This window comes from Balaenoptera acutorostrata, chromosome 1 (assembly GCF_949987535.1).
Source record: "Balaenoptera acutorostrata chromosome 1, mBalAcu1.1, whole genome shotgun sequence".
Lineage (NCBI taxonomy): Eukaryota > Metazoa > Chordata > Mammalia > Artiodactyla > Balaenopteridae > Balaenoptera > Balaenoptera acutorostrata.
Window position 1 is genome coordinate 118,264,182 of NC_080064.1, and position 20,834 is coordinate 118,285,015.

General features: G+C 39.2%; 1 protein-coding gene across 2 annotated transcripts in view; it reads right to left on the bottom strand.

The window, feature by feature from the left end:
* Nucleotides 1-19,360, bottom strand: part of CD84 (CD84 molecule) — a 39,103-nt gene extending 19,743 nt beyond the window's left edge. For both annotated transcript variants that reach the window (XM_007171755.2, XM_007171754.2), the window contains exons 1-2: nt 19,277-19,360; nt 260-607 (exon numbers count right to left, since the gene is read on the bottom strand). In XM_007171755.2, coding sequence (XP_007171817.2) covers nt 260-607; nt 19,277-19,322 — 394 coding nt within the window. In that variant the 5' untranslated portion in view covers nt 19,323-19,360. The remainder of the gene's footprint in view (nt 1-259; nt 608-19,276) is intronic.
* Nucleotides 19,361-20,834: the final 1,474 nt, after the last annotated feature.

Sequence of the window (20,834 nt, forward strand, 5' to 3'; positions counted from 1 at the left end):
CTTGATCTTCACAATAACTATGGGAAGTAAATAGTATGATTATTTACATTTTATAGAAAAGAGAAACAAGGTCCACAGGAAGAGTACATAGCTAAAAGCAAGCAAAGCCACATCCTCTTATGTACTGATATATTTATGTAAGTATTTACAAGTATAAAAAGATTTAGAGAACCCAGCTGTCAGAAATAAAAGTGTTCTTTAGACAGCAAATTGCAAAGTAAAAATTAAAAAACAAGCCCTGTGTCTTCCCACAACTTACGATAGACTTGAAGATTGTAGCACCTGGTGGTGGTGGTGATCATTTCAGAGGTCTTTACATTTATGTCGGCTTTGTAGATCCCTGAGTCTTCCATCCTCAGATTTCTGAGCTCCAGGTTATAGTTCTGACCTGAGACATTTATTCGTTCATGGTAATTTTGGTGGGTTATGGAAATTGTGGGTGCTGCTCCTGAGTTTCCTGGTGTTACAAAAGCGACAGATGTTTTGGAATTCCAAGAAATGCTGATAACTTTCTGTGATTGCTGGATATTTAAGGGGAAAGTAACTGACTCCCCCAGAATCCCATTCACCATGAAGATGTCTGTGTCACTTCCAGCTGCTTCCAGACCTGAGGACATAAATAGAAAATCATAACCATTTGACTATTTCACCTTTTAGAATTCCCTGTTTCCCCAGTCTTGAATCTCCCCAAGGAGCAGCTCATCCAGTTTCTTGATGATATCTTCTTTTTGGTGGGGGGACATTCTGCTTTAAATATATTTAATATGATGGCTAAATATTCTAAAAGATTCTCTTTCAAAAACTAAGTTTCCCAGTGAATTTTAAGGGATCCATTTCATTAAAATTTATTTATCTAGACGTATAGACTCTGAGAGCTAGATGGAATTTGAGAGATGAAGGCCATAAACTTCCATGAGGTCTGAGATATTAAATGTTCTTTCTTTCCCAAGATCATATTGCCAAGTGGTTGAAGAGCTGGGACAAGAGCCTACGATGGCTACTGTGGTCTGTGCAAATAAAGAGCTACATGTATGCCTCTATTCCTAGAAGATATAGGCAGAGAGTGCTTTAGAGGCTCTGGAGTAAATATTCCCCAAGCTGGTGATTTTGGGGGGTCTTTTTTGTTCATTGCTATATCCCCAGTCTTTAGACGAGTACTTGACACATAGTGGGTGCTTAGTAAATATTTGTGGAATGAATTAATAAATGGAATTAACTTATGTGTTGCCTAGGATCTTTTGGAACAACTTCTGAAGTAAGCAAAGTTTGTTTATTCATTTATACTTTTATGAATGAATGAATGTATTTATTCAAGGTCAGCTTTGTTCCAGATACTATGGCAGGTATTTATTAATTTAATTATAATACAAAAGTTTGTTGAGCATCTACTCCTTAAAGCATGATGTAAGGAGATGGGGGTACAATGGTGAGTAAAAATAGGCATAGTTCCTGCTCTCTGGAACTTAACAGTTAAAGGAAGAGAACAGGTTTGATTGGCTAAGTGCAAATGGTATTAAGTGTTATGGTACTTTGAGAGAGAATAAGAAGGGGACTTGATTTGTTCTGGGAATCCAGGAATACTTTTGGGTAAAAGCTGAAGGATGAATGCTTTTAAAATCTAACATGGAAAAAAATGAAATGTTTATTTTTTTCTCTTCTCCTCCATTACCTTATGAAGATAAATTGATTTAATACATAGTTTGTAAAATGAAAGGCAATATAATTATAAGGTGTTTTTTCTCCTCTTCCTTCTATTCTTTCATCACTTTGTTATTCTCACTGAGCTATATAGTGTGAAATAGTGTGTTAAGGCAGAATGTGTGATATTCAAAATGTTTAATAACCAATAAGTACAGTCCCTGACCAATCAAGTAGGGCTTCAGCCATAAAGAGTAACAGGGCCATTCTGATGAGTACTGGCTGCATGTAAACCCCAAAGAGCAGAACAAAAGTTTCCCATGTAAGTGAGTTCAGATGGACCCTAAAGTTTATCCAGGCTTGGCATAAAGAGGGCAAGAATAGGGCTTCCCTGGTGGCACAGTGGTTAGGAATCTGCCTGCCAATGCAGGGGACACAGGTCCGAGCCCTGGTCCGGGAAGATCCCACATGCCATGGAGCAACTAAGCCCGTGTGCCACAACTACTGAGCCCATGTACCACAACTACAGAAGCCCACGTTCCTAGAGCCCATGCTCCACAACAAAGAGAAGCCACCACAATAAGAAGCCTGTGCACCACAATGAAGTGTAGCCCCTGCTCGCCACAACTAGAGAAAGCCCGTGCACAGCAATGAAGACCCAACACAGCCAAAAATAAAATTAATTAATTAAAAAAAGAAAAGAGGGCAAGAATAAAGGTCATTGAGAATACAAGTCATTTTGAAGTGTCAGAAAAGCAAAGATATTTCTTAACCTGATGGTGCTGTCTCACTATGGCCACCCCCACTCTTCAACACAGTAACTCCTTAATGAGCCAGGGGCTGCTAATATAAACCTCTTTCCTTTCAGAACATCCAAGATTTTCCCTTAGGAGGCATATCCCAGGCAAGGACTGGTGACTTAGTTGGGGTGGGCTAAGTACAGAATGAGACGTAACAGGGCCCTGAGAGAAAGAGTGACACAAATGATCCCTATCTACAAACATTTATTAAGTGCTAATTAAGTGCCAGATGCTGTGTTAGGGACTCAGGGATGAATAGAACATGGTGGCAGCCCTGAGGATCTCACAGCCCAGAGAATAAGACACATGAGTATTCAAGTGAACAATAATGCAATATGATGAGTACTAAATGGTAAAAGCAAAAGGAACAAACCACTGGGGCAACAGGAGAGACTAAGCTTGCCTTCGGTGACAGGAGTCAGGGTTTATTAAAATCCATTCCTTGAACATTAATTCTCCCCAGAAAAACTCTTCTGCTGGGCTGACAAGGTCGGGTAGAGGGGCACTTAGAGTGTCACAACCTGAATTCTTGGATGTCCCAGACATGGACATGTGACCTGTGCAGTCGTACAGAGCCTTGAGCTCAGAAGGACCTGAACTTGATTTAATGCTGCCATGTCATTTTGAACTTCTTAATATTATTTGAACAAGGGACACCATATTTTCATGTTCTACTGGGTTCCACAAATTATATGGTTGGTCCTGGTGCCAGATCTCCCACGTCTCATAAGGCTTTTTTTTTTAGTCAGGTCCTCGTGCCTAATTTCCATTCTGCTCTTTGGATTCAGGTTCAGTGTGAGAAGATGGAAAGGGTGTGGGTTCCACAGACTCATAATTCTCTTATCAAACCCCAGGAAGTGGTGGGAAGTTTGCTAAGGCTGAGGCCTTCTTAATAGGAGCACAGTTGTGCGGTCACAAAATGATTGGTGTGTGGTGTTGTTTTTGAAGTATGTCTTGTCTTCTGCAGCAAGTCATTCAGGAAGCGATGCTGGGGCATCAAAGGATAAGGCAGTGGGGGTGGCAGATACGCTAAGCTAGCGGAAGCCCTGCTGTTATTTTGTGCTGTGGTGCTGGGGGTGAGGTTCCTGGGCTTGCTGAGAAAAGGTGTAGGGCTTGCACAAGCATAATATGCGCCTTTGGACATTCCATCTGAGGTCTGAGGCGGCTGCAAAACCATAGCATGCAGCGGAAAGATAAGGAGGCTGAAGACATAGGTGCTAGTACTTCTACTTATGAGCTGGGCAAACTTAATAAAGTCATAAGACTTTTCTGAGTCTCAGTATTTTCATCCACAGAATGGAAATAATAACTATAAAAATTGCCTATCTAATTAGTGATCAGAAAATCATAAGAGTAGAAACTCTGGTAACCATCAAGCCAAAATAAATGTTAGTAATGATTCTCATTCTCATCCTCACCTTAACAATTAGGATATGCCATTTAGGGCTTCCCTAGTCCATCTCTATGATGGCCTTCATGACACCAGGGCCATACTGAAGAATGTATGAAGAGCCATTATTAAGGGCTAATTCAAGTAAAGCACAGAGGGATAGAGTTTTCAGCACCATTCCACTTGGTGGCCTTTATTCTTCTCTTAAAGACTTCAGTCTTTAAAAAAAAGAATCTCCATATCAACCAACCCTAATATTTATTTTTCTAGGTGCTGAGGGGACTCAAACATTATATTAGTGTGGGAGGAGACCTTAAGAAAACTCAATTTCAGAGAGAATTTGTGGCACAAAAATGTCTTAAGGACTTACTATGAAATGCAGTATGCAAGTCTATGACCAAGAAAAGTTCTCTGTCTTTTTTAGAAATTTCATATATGCTTAGGGAAATAAGACACACACACAGACACACATAACTCTCCTTTACAATATGAAGTGGTAAATGGTAAATTTAAGCAAATGGTAGAGACAATAATTGCAGTAGGATTTCAAGGAAGGGAGAGATCACTTTGATCTGCAGTGGTTAGAGAAAACTTCTTGGAAGAAATAGAATTTGAGGAGGACCTTGAAGAGTGAATAGAATTTTATTGGATAGAAAGGGAAAGGAGGGGGGTCTTGGGTCTTCAGGTTCTGAATAAAAGTTTAGAAACAGGAGAATGTGTGATATAGGTTGAATAAGTATAGATTTGCATAACAGAGTAGAGAGCAATAAGGCTGGAGATATAAATTGTTTAGACTTGGGACAGCCCTGAGTGTGAAGTCTACACCACAGACAGAGGAGAGCTATTAAAGTTTTTGAGAATAAAGATTAAATGATGTTTCAGCGTCATAGTAATATGGTAATAACACATAGGAAGAATAAGAGGAAAGAGAAGCTAGGCTTAAGAAACCATTTCATATGCTATTGTAGCCATCTGGGCATGAATCGGGGGATAATGAGACTGGAAAGGAAGGGCGGAATTTGAGAGAGAGCACAAATAAAGGCAAGGAATAAGGAGGCATGTCACAGAATTCAACAATATATTTTGAGTGTCTACTTCATGTCAGTGGAAAACTAATAGCTACTGGAAATTGATTAAGTTTATGCTTGAAAGAAGTCAAAAGGAGAAGACAAGTATAGTGTCAGAAATATTGAATGTGAGATGATGGTGGACCATCTAAATAAGGAGTTGGAAGGATGGCAGATAACAAAAGTTAATGGATTCAAAGTATTTTTTGGGGGGTTGTGACAGAATCTGCTAGTTGTTTTCCAATATTTGTTTTCATCTCCATTCTTAGTAACACATATATATGGAATCTAAAAAAAAAAAAAAAAGGTCATGAAGAACCTAGGGGCAGGACGGGAATAAAGACGCAGACCTACTAGGGAATGGACTTGAGGACACGGGGAGGGGGAAGGGTAAGCTGGGACAAAGTGAGAGAGTGGCATGGACATATATACACTAACAAATGTAAAACTGATAGCTAGTGGGAAGCAGCCGCATAGCACAAGGAGATCAGCTCGGTGCTTTGTGACCACCTAGAGGGGTGGGTTAGGGAGGGTGGGAGGGAGGGAAATGCAAGAGGGAAGAGATATGGTGATATATGTATATGTATAGCTGATTCAATTTGTTATAAAGCAGAAACTAACACACCAATGTAAAGCAATTATACTCCAATAAAGATGTTAAAAAAAAAAAAAAAACTATATTGCCCAGCCTTCTGCTAGCTCAGTTTGGTCATGTGACTAAGTTTAGGTCCATAGGATGAAAGTGAAAGTATTGTATCAACTTTTATGTCTTTAAGAAGAGGATGCTTTGTTTTCTTCATCTCTTCCTTGACTCTTGCAGGCTGCAATTCCATGACAACTGGATCTTGGACATTTTGGATCAAGAAGAGGAAGCCAAATACTGAGAACTGTGGAGCAGGAAGACTGAAAAAGTGTGGATTCCTGATGACCTTGTGAACTATTCTACCAACTGAACTGCCAACTCCAGACATTTTACATGAGCAAGAAATGAACTTTTTTCTTCTTAAGGAATTCTTTTTTTTTTTTTTGAGTCTCTGTCATTTGCCATCAAACTGAAATTCAAGTGTTTAGGAATCATCTATGGAGAGGAGATGATTGAAGAAGAGGGTCACTCAGGAAGAGTTGGCTGAAGTCCAAGGCTGAGCCTTGTGAACAGTGCTCACAGTTCTAAAAGAGAAACTATCAAAAGAAACTGAATAGATCAAGTGGTAGGAGTGGCAAGAGAGGCACCAATAGTGGACAATATCATGAAATCCAGGAGGACAAAAAATCTCAAGAAGGGGGCTGTAACTGATGTCTAATGATTCAGAGTCTTCAAGTAAGATAAAGACTGAAAATGATCCCTAGATTTGTCCATTAGGAGGTTATTGATGGCCCTTGAGAATGTAGTGCAAGTTAAGATGATTCATATGGAGGCCAGAGTACAGAGGATTGAGGATAGAATATGCGGTAAAGAAGTGGAAAAGCTTGATAGTGAAAGAAATGTTATAAGATAGAATAATAGCTAGAGGGTCAAGCAAAATTAATTTATTTGATTTTGTTTTAAAATAGAAGGTATTGGTGGGGGAAGTGTGGTAGGGAGGGAGAGAAGATAGAGATTTCCCTGATCATGTCTGCTCTAGGTTACATGCTCCTACTCATGGAGTTCGGTGTTTCTCTCTGATAGTACTTGCCACACTGGCTGGTAGTCATGAATCCATGTGTCTGTTTCTGGACACTGTGAATCACTTGAATCCAGGGACCTTGCCTTCAAATCCCAAGCACCTAGCACAGTGCAGGATACACAGGCCACTAATGCTTGTGTGGAACAAAAGATGGAATGGAAATGGTGGGCAGAGAAAGGTATAGGTTTTCAATCAGAGGAGGGTAATGCCTTCATCTGAAGTGGAAGAAAAAAAGGAAAGGATGAGTGAAAGCATACGGGTATTTTGAGGTCTTGTGGGGAGTAGTGATAGAAGAAAGGCTGCTTTGTGAGGTGGAGGCAATATAGGTTTGAGCCAGATGGATCTGTGTTCAAGTTCAATCCCTGACATTTACTGAGGCCCTTATATTACATAACTACAAGATAGCATATAATAATGCCTGCCTCATGGAATTGTTGTGAGGGCACACAGAAGGTGCTTAATATGTAGTGGACATTTTGGAGTAGAGAAGATAAAATAGTAGACAGTCATGGTTGATGGCCTTCATCTCTTCAGTAATGTAGGAGATAAGAAGAGGCAAGAGTGGGACTAGTTAGGAAGTATAAAGGTTAGGGACACACGTTTTGAAACTAGGTATATTTGAACCTACATATGTTATCTTGAGAAAATTATTGAAATTCTCTGATCCTCAGGTTCCTCACCTTTAAAATGTGGATAATTATTCAATGCAGTTATAAAGATAGAGCACTTAGCACAATGCCTGGCACATAAAAATGGTAGTTGCTATTATTATTTTGATGAATGTAAAAATTTTGAGGAAATGCTGCTCCAGGGAACACCTCAGGGAGTTAACAAGAGATTGATTAAGCGGATGAAGGTACTGCTGAGCAGACTTGGAAGCCTAACGAAGAAGAGATGATGCACATTTATAACATTTCCCACTGTTTGTGATTTCCTGACTCCCATAGCCAGACCACAGCAGGGGTGGGTAGGAGAAAGGCATTACTTCTAGAGGAGAAGCAAAGTCAAGAAAAGGCTGGAACCCTGGGATGTGGGCTTGGATGGGAAAATATGTTCACTGTGACCCCTAGGTAGCTATGGTGAAGAGGGGACCGGAGGGGCAGGATGACACCAGCTTAGACAGAGAGCACTGTGGACAGGCTATTCACTGGAGCTGGATTTCCCCTCCTGGAAGGGAAGCTGGGCACATTTTCCAGCCTAATATATCTTTCGTGTATTAGGTGATAACTCCTGTTCCCCTGGATGAACCCAAGTGAATGGGTGGACTTTACAAATGTACATTTCATGATAAAGTAGCTGCCAAAAATCACTGACTCACTGACTGGAAGAAGGCAATAGAGAATATGAGAATAAGAAATGTGTTTGGAAAAAATAAAGAATCAGAAACTTCACCTGGGTTAGAAATATTGATGGAGCAGGAGAACATTAACAGAATAGAGGGAAATTCTTCATAGCTGAGCAAGGGAAACTTACTAAGAAGTGTTGGGTGGAATCCAGAGAGATTTTGAAATATCAAATATTGATGACAACAAAGAGTGTGTTTAGGCTTAAACCTCATAGTTCTCCTTAGAATCTATTAAAAACAAAGACAGGAAAAAAAAAAGGCCATGAAGAACCTAGTGGCAAGACGGGAATAAAGACACAGACCTACTAGGGAATGGACTTGAGGATATGGGGAGGGGGAGGGGTGAGATGTGACAGGGTGAGAGAGTGTCATGGACATATATACACTACCAAATGTAAAATAGATAGCTAGTGGGAAGCAGCCGCATAGCACAGGGAGATCAGCTTGGTGCTTTGTGACCACCTAGAGGGGTGGGATGGGGAGGATGGGAGGGAGGGAGATGCAAGAGGGAAGAGATATGGGAACATATGTATATGTATAACTGATTCACTTTGTTATAAAGCAGAAACTAACACACCATTGTAAAGCAATTATACTTCAATAAAGATGTTTAAAAAAAATAAAAAGAAAAAACAAAGACAGTATACATTTGGGGTTTTGAGGGGCTCCCTAGTCTCCTTTCATATACTTTGCCACCGTCTACTAGATCCTGTCTGGTCTGGCCCCTTCCCTCCTGCCTCTTCTCCTACCCTTCTCTCCTCTACTCACTCCAACCACACTGACTTCCTCATTCTTCAAACCAACTGCTGTTGCCTTAGAGACTTTGTACTTGCTGTCCTCCTTTTCTACACTCTTTCCATCACTCCCTTACCGTGAAACTCTGCTCCAATGTCATCTCATCAGAGAGAGCTTTCTTAATCACCATGTTTAAGTAACAGTCTCCTTCCCATCACTCCCTATTGCCTTGCCTTACTTTATTTTTCCTCATAGCAGTTATGACTACTAAAGCATTGTATGTGCGTATTTACTTATTGTCTTCCCCACTTTGCACCCTCATGAGAATATAATTGCCATGCAGTCCTTGTTTGTTTTGGTCACTAGTATTTCCCTAACAATTAGTGGATGATTATTAAATATTTGTTGAAAGAATAAATACTTTTGGGGCTACTGACACAGTTACTCTTTTTCTAGCAATAAAAAGCAAGGTAGAAAACTCAGAGCAAGAGAGAGAGTGAGGGCAAGAGATAACTCTACTGGTCTCTGGGTCTTGGTGTGGAGGGTCCATGGTGTAAACTGATTAATAAGAAGGAGCAGTTGGCTAACTGTAACTTCTTTCCATTCCAATATTCTCATGTTGTTAACAACAACAAGAAAATTGCATAGGTCCAGAGACTGAGGCTTCATAGCATGGTTAGTATAAGTGTTCTGAACTAGGGATCAAGAAACATGTTCTAGTCAAGGCTCTGTTGCCAACTAGCTAAATGACCATGACGAAGTCACTTACCTGCTAAACTTCAGGATTCTAGTTGGTAAATGAAATAAAATTCCTCTACCACTTTGAGGAATTATGAAGATTAAATGACACTAGGCAGCTCTACCCACCACCAGTCCCTCCCATCAGAAAGCTTACACAATCCTCTTAGATAGCCTCATCCACCAGAGGGCGGGCAGCAGAAACAAGAAGAACTACAATCCTGCAGCCTGTGGAACAAAAACAACATTCACAGGAAGATAGACAAGATGAAAAGGCAGAAGGCTATGTACCAGATGAAGGAACAAGATAAAACCCCAGAAAAATAACTAAATGAAGTAGAGATAGGCAACCTTCCAGAAAAAGAATTCAGAATAATGATAGTGAAGATAATCCAGGACCTCGGAAAAAGAATGGAGGCAAAGATCGAGAAGATGCAAGAAATGTTTAACAAAGACCTAGAAAAATTAAAGAACAAACAAACAGAGATGAACAATACAATAACTGAAATGAAAACTACACTAGAAGGAATCAATAGCAGAATAACTGAGGCAGAAGAACGGATAAGTGACCTGGAAGACAGAATGGTGGAATTCACTACTGCAGAACAGAATAAAGAAAAAAGAATGAAAAGAAATGAAGACAGCCTAAGAGACCTCTGGGACAACATTAAATGCAACAACATTTGCATTATAGGGGCCCCAGAAGGAGAAGAGAGAGAGAAAGGACAAGAGAAAATATTTGAAGAGATTATACTCGAAAACTTCCCTAACATGGGAAAGGAAATAGCCACCCAAGTCCAGGAAGTGTAGTGAGTCCCATACAGGATAAACTCAAGGAGAAACACGCTGAGACACATAGTAATCAAATTGGCAAAAATTAAAGACAAAGAAAAATTATTGAAAGCAGCAAGGGAAAAACGGCAAATAACATACAAGGGAACTCCCATAAGGTTAACAGCTGATTTCTCAGCAGAAACTCTACAAGCCATAAGCATGATATACTTAAAGTGATGAAAGGGAAGAACCTACAACCAAGATTACTCTACCCAGCAAGGATCTCATTCAGATTCGATGGAGAAGTCAAAAGCTTTACAGACAAGCAAAAGCTACGAGAATTCAGCACCACCAAACCACATCTGCAACAAATGCTAAAGGAAGTTCTCTAAGTGGGAAACACAAGAGAAGAAAAGGACCTAGAAAAACAAATGTAAAAGATTAAGAAAATGGTTATAGGAACATACATATCGATAATTACCTTAAATGTGAATGGATTAAATGCTCCAACCAAAAGACACAGGTTTGCTGAATGGATACAAAAACAAGACCCATATATATGCTGTCTACAAGAGACCCACTTCAGACCTAGGGACACATACAGACTGAAAGTGAGGGGATGGAAAAAGATATTCCATGCAAATGGAAATCAAAAGAAAGCTGGAGTAGCAATACTCATATCAGATAAAATAGACTTTAAAATAAAGAATGTTACAAGAGACAAGGAAAGACACTACATAATGATCAAGGGATCAATCCAAGAAGAAGATATAACAATTATAAATATATATGCACCCAACATAGGAGCACCTCAATACATAAGGCAACTGCTAACAGCTATAAAAGAGGAAATCGACAGTAACACAATAATAGTGGGGGATTTTAACACCTCACTTGCACCAATGGACAGATCATCCAAAATGAAAATAAATAAGGAAACAGAAGTTTTAAATGACACAATAGACCAGAGAGATTTAACTGATATTTATAGGACATTCCATCCAAAAACAGCAGATTATACTTTCTTCTCAAGTGCACATGGAACATTCTCCAGGATAGATCACATCTTGGGTCACAAATCAAGCCTCAGTAAATTTAAGAAAATTGAAATCATATCTAGCATCTTTTCTGACCACAAGAGAAATTAGAACTCTTGCATTCCTATATGCTAATGATGAAAATTCTGAAAGAGAAATTACTGAAACACTCCCATTTACCATTGTAACAAAAAGAATAAAATACCTAGGAATAAACCTACCTAGGGACACAAAAGACCTGTGTGCAGAAAACTATAAGACACTGATGAAAGAAATTAAAGATGATACCAACAGATGGAGAGATATACCATGTTCTTGGATTGGAAGAATCAATATTGGGAAAATGACTGTACTACCCAAAACAACCTACAGATTCAATGCAATCCCTATCAAGTTACCAATGGCATTTTTTACAGAACTAGAACAAAAAATCTTAAAATTTGTATGGAGACACAAAAGACCCCAAATAGCCAAAGCAGTCTTGAGGGAAAAAAACAGAGCAGGGGGAATCAGATTCCCTGACTTCAGACTATAGTACAAAGCTACAGTAATCAAGACAATATGGTACTGGCACAGAAACAGAAACATAGATCAATGGAACAAGATAGAAAGCCCAGAGATAAACCCACACACCCATGGTCAACTAATCTATGACAAAGGAGGCAAGAATATACAATGGAGAAAGGACAGTCACTTCAATAAGTGGTGCCAGGAAAACTGGACAGCTACATGTAAAAGAATGAAATTAGAATACTCCCTAACACCATACACAAAAATAAACTCAAAATGGATTAGAGACCTAAATGTAAGACCAGACACTATAAAACTCTTAGAGAAAAACATAGGAAGAACACTCTTTGACATAAATCACTGCAAGATTTTTTGGATCCACCTCCTAGAGTAATGGAAATAAAAACAAATATAAACAAATGGGACCTAATGAAACTTAAAAGCTTTTGCACAGCAAAGGAAACCATAAACAAGAAGAAAAGACAACCCTCAGAATGGGAGAAAATATTTGCAAACGAATCAATGGACAAAGGATTAATCTCCATAATATATAAACAGCTCATGCAGCTCAATATTAAAGAAGCAAACAACCCAATCCAAAAATGGGCAGAAGGGGCTTCCCTGGTGATGCAGTGGTGGAGAATCTGCCTGCCAATGCAGGGGACACGGGTTCGAGCCCTGGTCTGGGAAGATCCCACATGCCACGGAGCAACTAGGCCCGTGAGCCACAATTACTGAGCCTGCGCGTCTGGAGCCTGTCCTCCGCAACAAGAGAGGCCGTGATAATGAGAGGCCCACGCACCACAATGAAGAGTGGCCCCCACTTGCCACAACTAGAGAAAGCCCTCACACAGAAACGAAGACCCAACACAGCCACAAATAAATAAATAAATAAAAATTAACAGACAAACAAAACAAAACAAAACAAAAACAAAAATAGGCAGAAGACCTAAATAGTCATTTCTCCAAAGAAGAGATACAGATGGCCAAGAAGCACATGAAAAGCTGCTCAACATCACTAATTATTAGAGAAATGCAAATCAAAACTACAATGAGGTATCACCTCACACCGGTTAGAATGGGTATAATCAGAAAATGTACAAACAACAAATGCTGGAGAGGGTGTGGAGAAAAGGGAACTCTCTTGCACTGTTGGTGGGAATGTAGATTGATACAGCCACTATAGAGAAGAGTATGGAGTTTCCTTAAAAAACTAAAAATAGAATTACCATATGACCCAGCAATCCCAGTACTGAGCATGTACCCTGAGAAAACCATAATTCAAAAAGACACATGCACCCCAATGTTCATTGCAGCACTATTTACAATAGCCAGGTCATGGAAGCAACCTAAATGCCCATCAACAGCTGAATGGATAAAGAAGTTGTGGTACATATATACAATGGAATATTACTCAGCCATAAAAAGGAACGCAATTGAGTCATTTGTTGAGACATGGATGGATCTAGAGACTGTCATACAGAGTGAAGTAAGTCAGAAAGAGAAAAACAAATATCGTATATTAACGCATATATATGGAACCTAGAAAAATGGTGCAGATGAACCGGTTCACAGGGCAGAAGTTGAGACACAGATGTAGAGAACAAACGTATGGACACCAAGGGGGGAAAGCCACGGGGGTGTGGGGATGGTGGTGTGCTGAACTGGGCGATTGGGATTGACATGTATACACTGATGTGTATAAAATTGCTGACTAATAAGAACCTGCTGTATAAAAAAATAAAATACAATTAAAAAAAAATGACACTAGAGTGCTCTCAGGTGTATATATCAACAGAGAAGAATCTAGAGACCCCAAAGGGAGTCTTGCCATGAGGAGCACCCTCTTTCTGCCCCCGTGTCAGGCACCATGACTTAGTGATGAAGATCCAGACTGCCTGAGCTTGAATCCTGCTTCTGCCAGGTTCTAGCCATGAGACCTTGGGAAATTTAACCACCTCTCTGTCTCAGTTTTATCAGCTTCTAAATGAAGCCAATAGACTAATAGCAGCACTTACTTCATAGAAGCATTATGAGAGTTAAAGTTAATATTTGTAAACCTATTGGAAAAGTACCTGGCATATACTAGGCACCATGTGCGTTTGTTATGTAAAACGAAAGTACTATTACAGAGATTAAGATAATACCCCCAGACAACTCTTATGTGTTCCAAAAGAAGAGCTGCAGTATTGGGGAGATGTTAGAGAAGGCCAACATGAAGCTATTCATGGGAGTGGAAATAAGAAAGGGTAGATTTTTGCTTAATAGTGACCCAAACCCCCTCACTTCTTTAGGATTCTTCAAGTCAGTATTTCTTGTCCTTTTTTTGACTCCAGCTAACCTTCCCCTCCTCTTCTCCCATTCACTGCCTCCTTGAATATTGCAGGCCTGGAAGGGTGACCAGACGTAGCACCACCCAATGGCACCCAGAAAAGAGGTGGTTGTAAGCAGTTATTCTGAGTGAAGGGAAGTAGCAAAGAGGAAACAAAGTGTTAGCAGCCAGAAGTTTTGTGTCATTCTGCATGAGGATGGAAAGTCCTTGGTTATGAGGTTTTAAAAAAAAGGAACCTACCACCCCCATCAATAGTATGTTATTTTCTGCTGGATTTTTTTTTTTTTTTTTACTTTATATTATCTTTATTGACATTTGGGTTGACTTGAATCCACTTCTGCAAAACACACACACACACACACACACACACACACACACACACACACACAGATTCTCAAAACAGAGATGGGGTCTTGGCCACCCATTGTTTTATCACTACTTGGCACTATAAGCATATAATCAAAAGTCGAGTATAACAAAGGAAATGCGGGTACATACCTCTACTAACATCAGCCCCCCAATTGATTGTTCACAACTCCTTCTTTTCCAACTTCCACATAGATGAGTTTAGATACCCCCAAACTTACAGATTCATCCTTCTCTTAGGTTCAAGAGAAGAAAGGTTTGATTTAGGAAATACTTGAGTAGCCCAAGTGGCCTAGCACTGACTTTTGGGTTCCTATTGTGAAGGCACTCTGGCTGCTTTGTGGGTCACCGTATTGATCTCTAGGGCTGCTTTGTGGATTGGGTTGGTGTGGTGGGTCACTACTCCCTCTACTGGAGTCCAGTGTTGTCACAAGGATGCAGCTTCGAGCCTCTACTTGGAGACTGGATTGTTAAGCTAATGTCCTGACACCTAGTTTTCCCCATACTTAATATATTTTTTCTTGTCTATAACTGGGCTTTTGCTTTTTTTTTTTTTTTGAACAATAGCCAATATTTATTGAGCACTTACTATGTGCCAGACATTTGTGCTAAGCTCTGTATCATTGAATCTTTACAATGATTTGCTTTATTTATTTTTTCAATATTTTTATCGATTATACTCCATTTAAAATTATTAGAAAATAATGGCTATATTTCCCTGTGCTGTACAATACACCCTTTTGCTTGTCTGTTGTATACATAGTAGTTTTTTTTTTTAAACAACTTTATTGGAGTATAATTGCTTTACAATGGTGTGTTAGTTTGGGCTTTTGCTTTTAAGCCCTTTCTGAGTGTCTATGGTAGTAGTCTGCTCAAATCGCTTTCTAGAACAGAGACTTTGTCTTTATCTTGAAGGCCCCTCTTTATTAGGACTTTGGACTAGTGGCAAGTTGACTCTTGCCAGGACCCTTCTCCAGGCATGAAGTCCTGTCTCTAACCCCCAGCATGATGTTTGGGGCCTACTTATCCAGGAACAGATATCCAGAGGGGCCCATTCACTTCTCTTGTACTTTTAAGTATCACCTGCTGGAACACACCATGACTGTGCTCTACGTTCAATAAGGCATCAAGACCTTGTTGATACTGGGCCCTTGTTTGTTGTGAAAAAGCAAATTCAAGTCAACACATAACAATGTTCATGTGAATGATACCTGAACCATGTCTGGATATGGTCATTTCCTTGGATATTCTGCCTTGCTGGCCTGCCTAAACTTCTGTTATTGGCAAAGGCCTGATCTCTCATCCCCATCCTCCTCTGTAGGTAGGTATAGAGATAGGCCCAGCCTCTGCTGAATAATCCTTTCTTGTTGGGAATAAATCACCATTCATTATAAATCCCAAAGTGGGATAACCATCAGTCTCAGGGACAATTCTACTTCAGCATCAAAGTGGGTGAAGGCAGCACTGCTCAGTGGTTAAGCCTAAAGACACTGGAGTTCAAATCATACATCCCCCACTTTTTGGTTAAATGACTTCTGATTTTCTGTGTCAATGTCTTCATCTGTAAATTGGGATATTAATAGTATCCATCTCATAAGGTGTTGTGAGGATTAGACAAAATAACAAACGTATGCTACTTAGAGTAATGCCAGACATGTAGTGATTGCTTCATAAATGGTTAATTATTACTATTATTGACAGGAGAGAGGAGAAGGGAGCAAGTGGAGGGGCTGAAGAAAGAGAAGTGAGAAAGGTGTGGAGAAAAGGAAGAATTAAAGGAGTATGAGAAAGAACTCATAGAGGGGCAGGAAGCAAAAGTGGTGGATTCTTGTTTTCTACCCCAAAGGGTAGGTGGCTAGTAGAATATTTGGAGGGACAGTCAGAGTCACAGTGTTCACAGGTCACGATGAGGAAGTTGAGATTACAGAGCATAAGACTGTGAGTCTTGGTTCTTAGAGAAAACTTTTCCAACATGGAATGGTCATGAGCTTTGCACATTCAGACTCCTCTTATTTCAGTGATTTCAAGGGAAAATGGGATTTCCAACCCCCTTTTCCCACTACATTTCAGCTGCTTCCACTGTTCTGAATTCCAGGGAAGTAAGTAAAGTCAATGTTGATGTCTAAGCCCAGTGCTAAATATAAGGGACCACCTTTGTCAGGAATAGCAGCAGGAGGGATTTTGGGTATATTTTTGACTCAGGAAATGTTGGTAGAATAAACTTTAAAAGGTAAAGAGATCCATTCAGCAAAGGCAAATTGTACCTGAAAGTACTTTTAGTTTTACTGCTATAAAAACAAGTCCCCATCTCTCATTTATGGATCCCTGACAAAATGAATATTTCATCCCTGGTTTTCTCTTATGGAACCCCAAAAGCCCACACCTAAGCTCAAATTCCCACCATCTTTTCATCTGCTCATGTTCCTTGGATCATCCTAAACAGAGGAGTCTCGCCCAGGATCTCAGTGCAAGAAAGCCCTGGCTCCTCCTCAGACCATGTGAAAAGCAAGTGTGAAAAACAACAGCATTAGCTAATATTTGTTAAGCACCTACTACATTCAGATACTGTGCCAAGTGTTGTACATGGATTATCATTTTGGTTCTCAAAACAATCCTATTGTACTAATAGTTCTCCCATTTTGAAGTCTAAATAACATTTTTGGGGCCCAGGATGGGCTGCTCCCAAATATGCCACAATGGCATATTGATTATTATTATTACTTTTTGGCTGTGCCACTTGCAAGGATCTCAGTTCCCCTACCAGGGACTGAACCCGGGCCATGGCAGTGAAAGCCTGGAATTCTAACCATTAGGCCACCAGGGAACTCCCTATGTTGATTATTTTGAATTGAAGTTCCTTAAGAAGCAGCCAATGCAAGAGGAAAACTCTGACTCTTCTCTGTCCCCCTGAAAGCAGAAAATAAATCTCCCATGTGAAAGGTGCACTCCCTATATCTGGAAGTACAAGGACATCCTTATCACCAGAGACAGGGAATTTGGGGCAAGAAGCTTGTATAAACAAACCTTGTTACTTTAATTTAGGACTCCAAGCCCAAACTCTGTTTACATTCTCCACTGACTGAGCACCCAAAGCCTAAGTTTCTTTGTCCTGTTGATTCTTCACAAGTTTATTTTTTCTCTGTCTAAAAAGTATAAAAGCTGTTTGTGTTGGCCACTTATTAGGTCTAATTTCTATGAGACTTCTGTGTGCACAAATCAAAATTTGTCTCTTTTCTCCTATAATCTGTCTTGTGTCAATTTTATTATTAGTCCAGCCACAAGAACTCAAGAGGGGGAAGAGGGGAAATATTCCCCTTCCCGACAACAGGTGGAGTTTATATAACTTTCCCAAAGTCCTAAAGCTAAGGATGAATGATTCACTGCTAGCTGATTTGACAACTTCGATTTCAGTTTCAGTAGATGAGGCAAGTGTATCTTAGAGCTGCCTTTCATCGTAGCATGTATTGCCCTTTGAAGAGTATCAAGGATGCGGAAACTGAATGAGTGAAGAGGTCAGAAAAGTGTGGAGCAGAAAAAACTATAGCCCTGGGGTTAACAGAACAAATGTCCATTTCCAGCTCTACCAATTTCAGGTTGTGAAACTTCAGGTGAATTGTTTGACTTGAATCTTAGATTACACTTTTTTTGCATAATGGAATTAATAATATCTATCCACTTATTTAAATGATTTTACTATGTATCACATAAGAATGTGGGCATAAAAATTGTAAAATGCTTTCCAAGTTAAGTGGTATCAAGTACCACCCTGTCCAGCCCTTCTTTGGAAGATTGGGGACATCCCTAGATTTACACTTAGGTTCTATCCAACTTTTTTCCCCATCTACTTGCATTTTTCACTTGTATGTCAGGATGACTAACGTAGGCTCTAAAAACTTGGCCTGCCCAGTGGATACAATCTCTATGAAGCTCACATTAAATGAGCCACAGCTTTAAATGGTTAAGGAACCAGAGAGACCAAGGTGCATGGATTCTACCTTTTCAAGAAATCCTAACCCACTAGATTCTCTGTGTTCTAACCCATGCCAGGAATTTGCTAGTGCATTTCCAAAGCTGGTAAGAGACACTATAAGTAGATTTAGAAATGCCAAATATAGTCAGTTTTTACATAAATAAGGCAATTGTTAGGATTTAATGAGATAATATATGCAATGACACAACACTCCCAGAACTACGTTAATGTTACATAGTTTTCTTTGTACTAACAACAACCAATATTCATTTGACCTTTATACTTTACTGTTAAGCCATAAGTAAGAAAAACAGAATTTTCAGTTCAACGTCTCTGTTTCTTTTTTGAGAACTAACTTATTTGTAAAACAGGGATAATAATCTCCATTTATTTTAGGGTTTTTGGAGGACAGAAGCAGAGCAATAGCTCTGAATTTGCTTTGAAAATAAAGGGGGCTTATAGAGATGAAGTTTTTACAATGATAATTATAGTCATGCATCTCTCTAATCTGCTGGAGCAATGAAATAATTGAGAAGGGTCTATCTCTGTTAAAATCTATATAACACATTCTAACACCAAAAACAAATTGCTTTTAAGTTTTTCAATGTTTTGGATTATCTATTCCTCTGTTGGTTTTCTGGGCAGGTATACCATGTGCTGACTCTTCTGAGTAGAAGGGTTTGTCTCAGATCTTTAGAGACTGAATACAAATAAAATTCAGAAATATAAACTCTAAAGCTGAAAAACAGTTAGGTTTGGATCTTAGGTCTCTCCCCAGTCAGTTGGATCCTTTTTGAGACCCAGTGTGTTTCTGTTAAAGCAGATCAAAAGGGCATTTCAATGTCTTCCTTAAGGGAAATTTCTAAAACAACAGAAAATTAGGAGGGGATCAGCAAGGGTCAGAACTCACAGGTTTGTAGGCAAAGGAGCAAGATCCATAGGTGGTGAAGAGCCATCTTCTTCCAGAGTATAAACTACTGTGCAAAAGTATGGCTCTCTTCCTGCAGAGAATCAGTCTCACTTCTGTTTTCATGCCCCTTTTTATAGAACGCATTGAAGAAAGGAAGTGAGTTAGCTGATGAAGGACATGCTAGTTTTTTTTTTTTTTTGTCTATTGTATAATTAATTATTTCTTCAACAAATATTTATTGAATGCCTACTATGTGCCAGACACTCTTCTGGGCACTGGCAATATAAAGAGCAACAAAGCAATTGATCACCCTCCTTTCATGGAGCTCATATTCTTGCTGGGGAGATCAATATTAACAGGCAATATAGTGTGATAAGTGTTGCCAAAGAGAAAATAACGGGAACTGAGAGGGCAGCGGGGACTTCTAACCCAGACTAGGACAGTGTAGGGAAGGCTTCCTGAAGGAACCGACAACCAAGCTGAGTCAGGTCTGAAGAGTAAGTTAACATTATTAGGAGAAAAGTGGTAGGGATTATGAATAGGAAGAATGTGTTAACACTATAGGAGCTTAATAAGTGGTAGCAGTTAATATTACATAATTATAGTTGCATGTAATAATAATTATGTATAATTCTATTATATAATTGTATAATTGTATATAACTGTAAAATTATTTATACTGTATAATAATTATATTATATGTAATAGTAATATAATGTATATTATCAGATAATATATAGTTATATATAAATATATAAATTATATTATACATTGTAATGTATATATGTATATACATAAATAATGTATACAATGTATAATTTGTATAATTATGTTATGATTGAGCTAGATGTAACACAGGACTGTTCTCTAGTATACTTCTAGGATACTTCTCTAGTTATGCTCCTATCCAATCCCTGTTAGAAGTATAACAAGGGCCTTTTCTGTGTGGGGTGTGTTGGAGAGTGGTAGTGTGAGTAAATATTTGGGACCAGATGCCAAGCAGTTTGAACTTGGACCCAGCTGTTTTGGGGAGTGCTGGGAAAACTGGGGAGATAGGTCCTGAGACCTGGGGAAGTAAGATTTTATGCAGCCTTTCCCTCAGCCAGTTAGCTCATTTTCAGGGGTCCTGAGCAACTGTAGTCATTCATAGAACAATCCTGCTCATAATTCTCCATATATACTTATTCAATATTGAATAGTTGAGTGCCTTTATGTAGATATAGTGAACTGGGAAGCTGAGACCAAAGAAGGATTAAAATAAAAATAAAATTTCCCAATTTTATTATTTCCTTCCACAAGATAAAACCATATTACTGTCACAGTTTTAGCAAGCATATCTTCCTGAAATATATAATTAATACATTTGCAAAAACACATCTATCTTGTATTAGTTGTACAGAGAAGGAAGAAAGACTATGAAGTTGCCAAGAGCTGCTGGAAACCTGACTTAGTATCCTCTTTTTCCCTCCTTCATTCTCTGAAAAAATGTTTCTTCTTCTCTTGCATTTAAAACTCTTGCTTGGTCTCATGTGTATGTCTTTAGAACTCCTTTATTGGA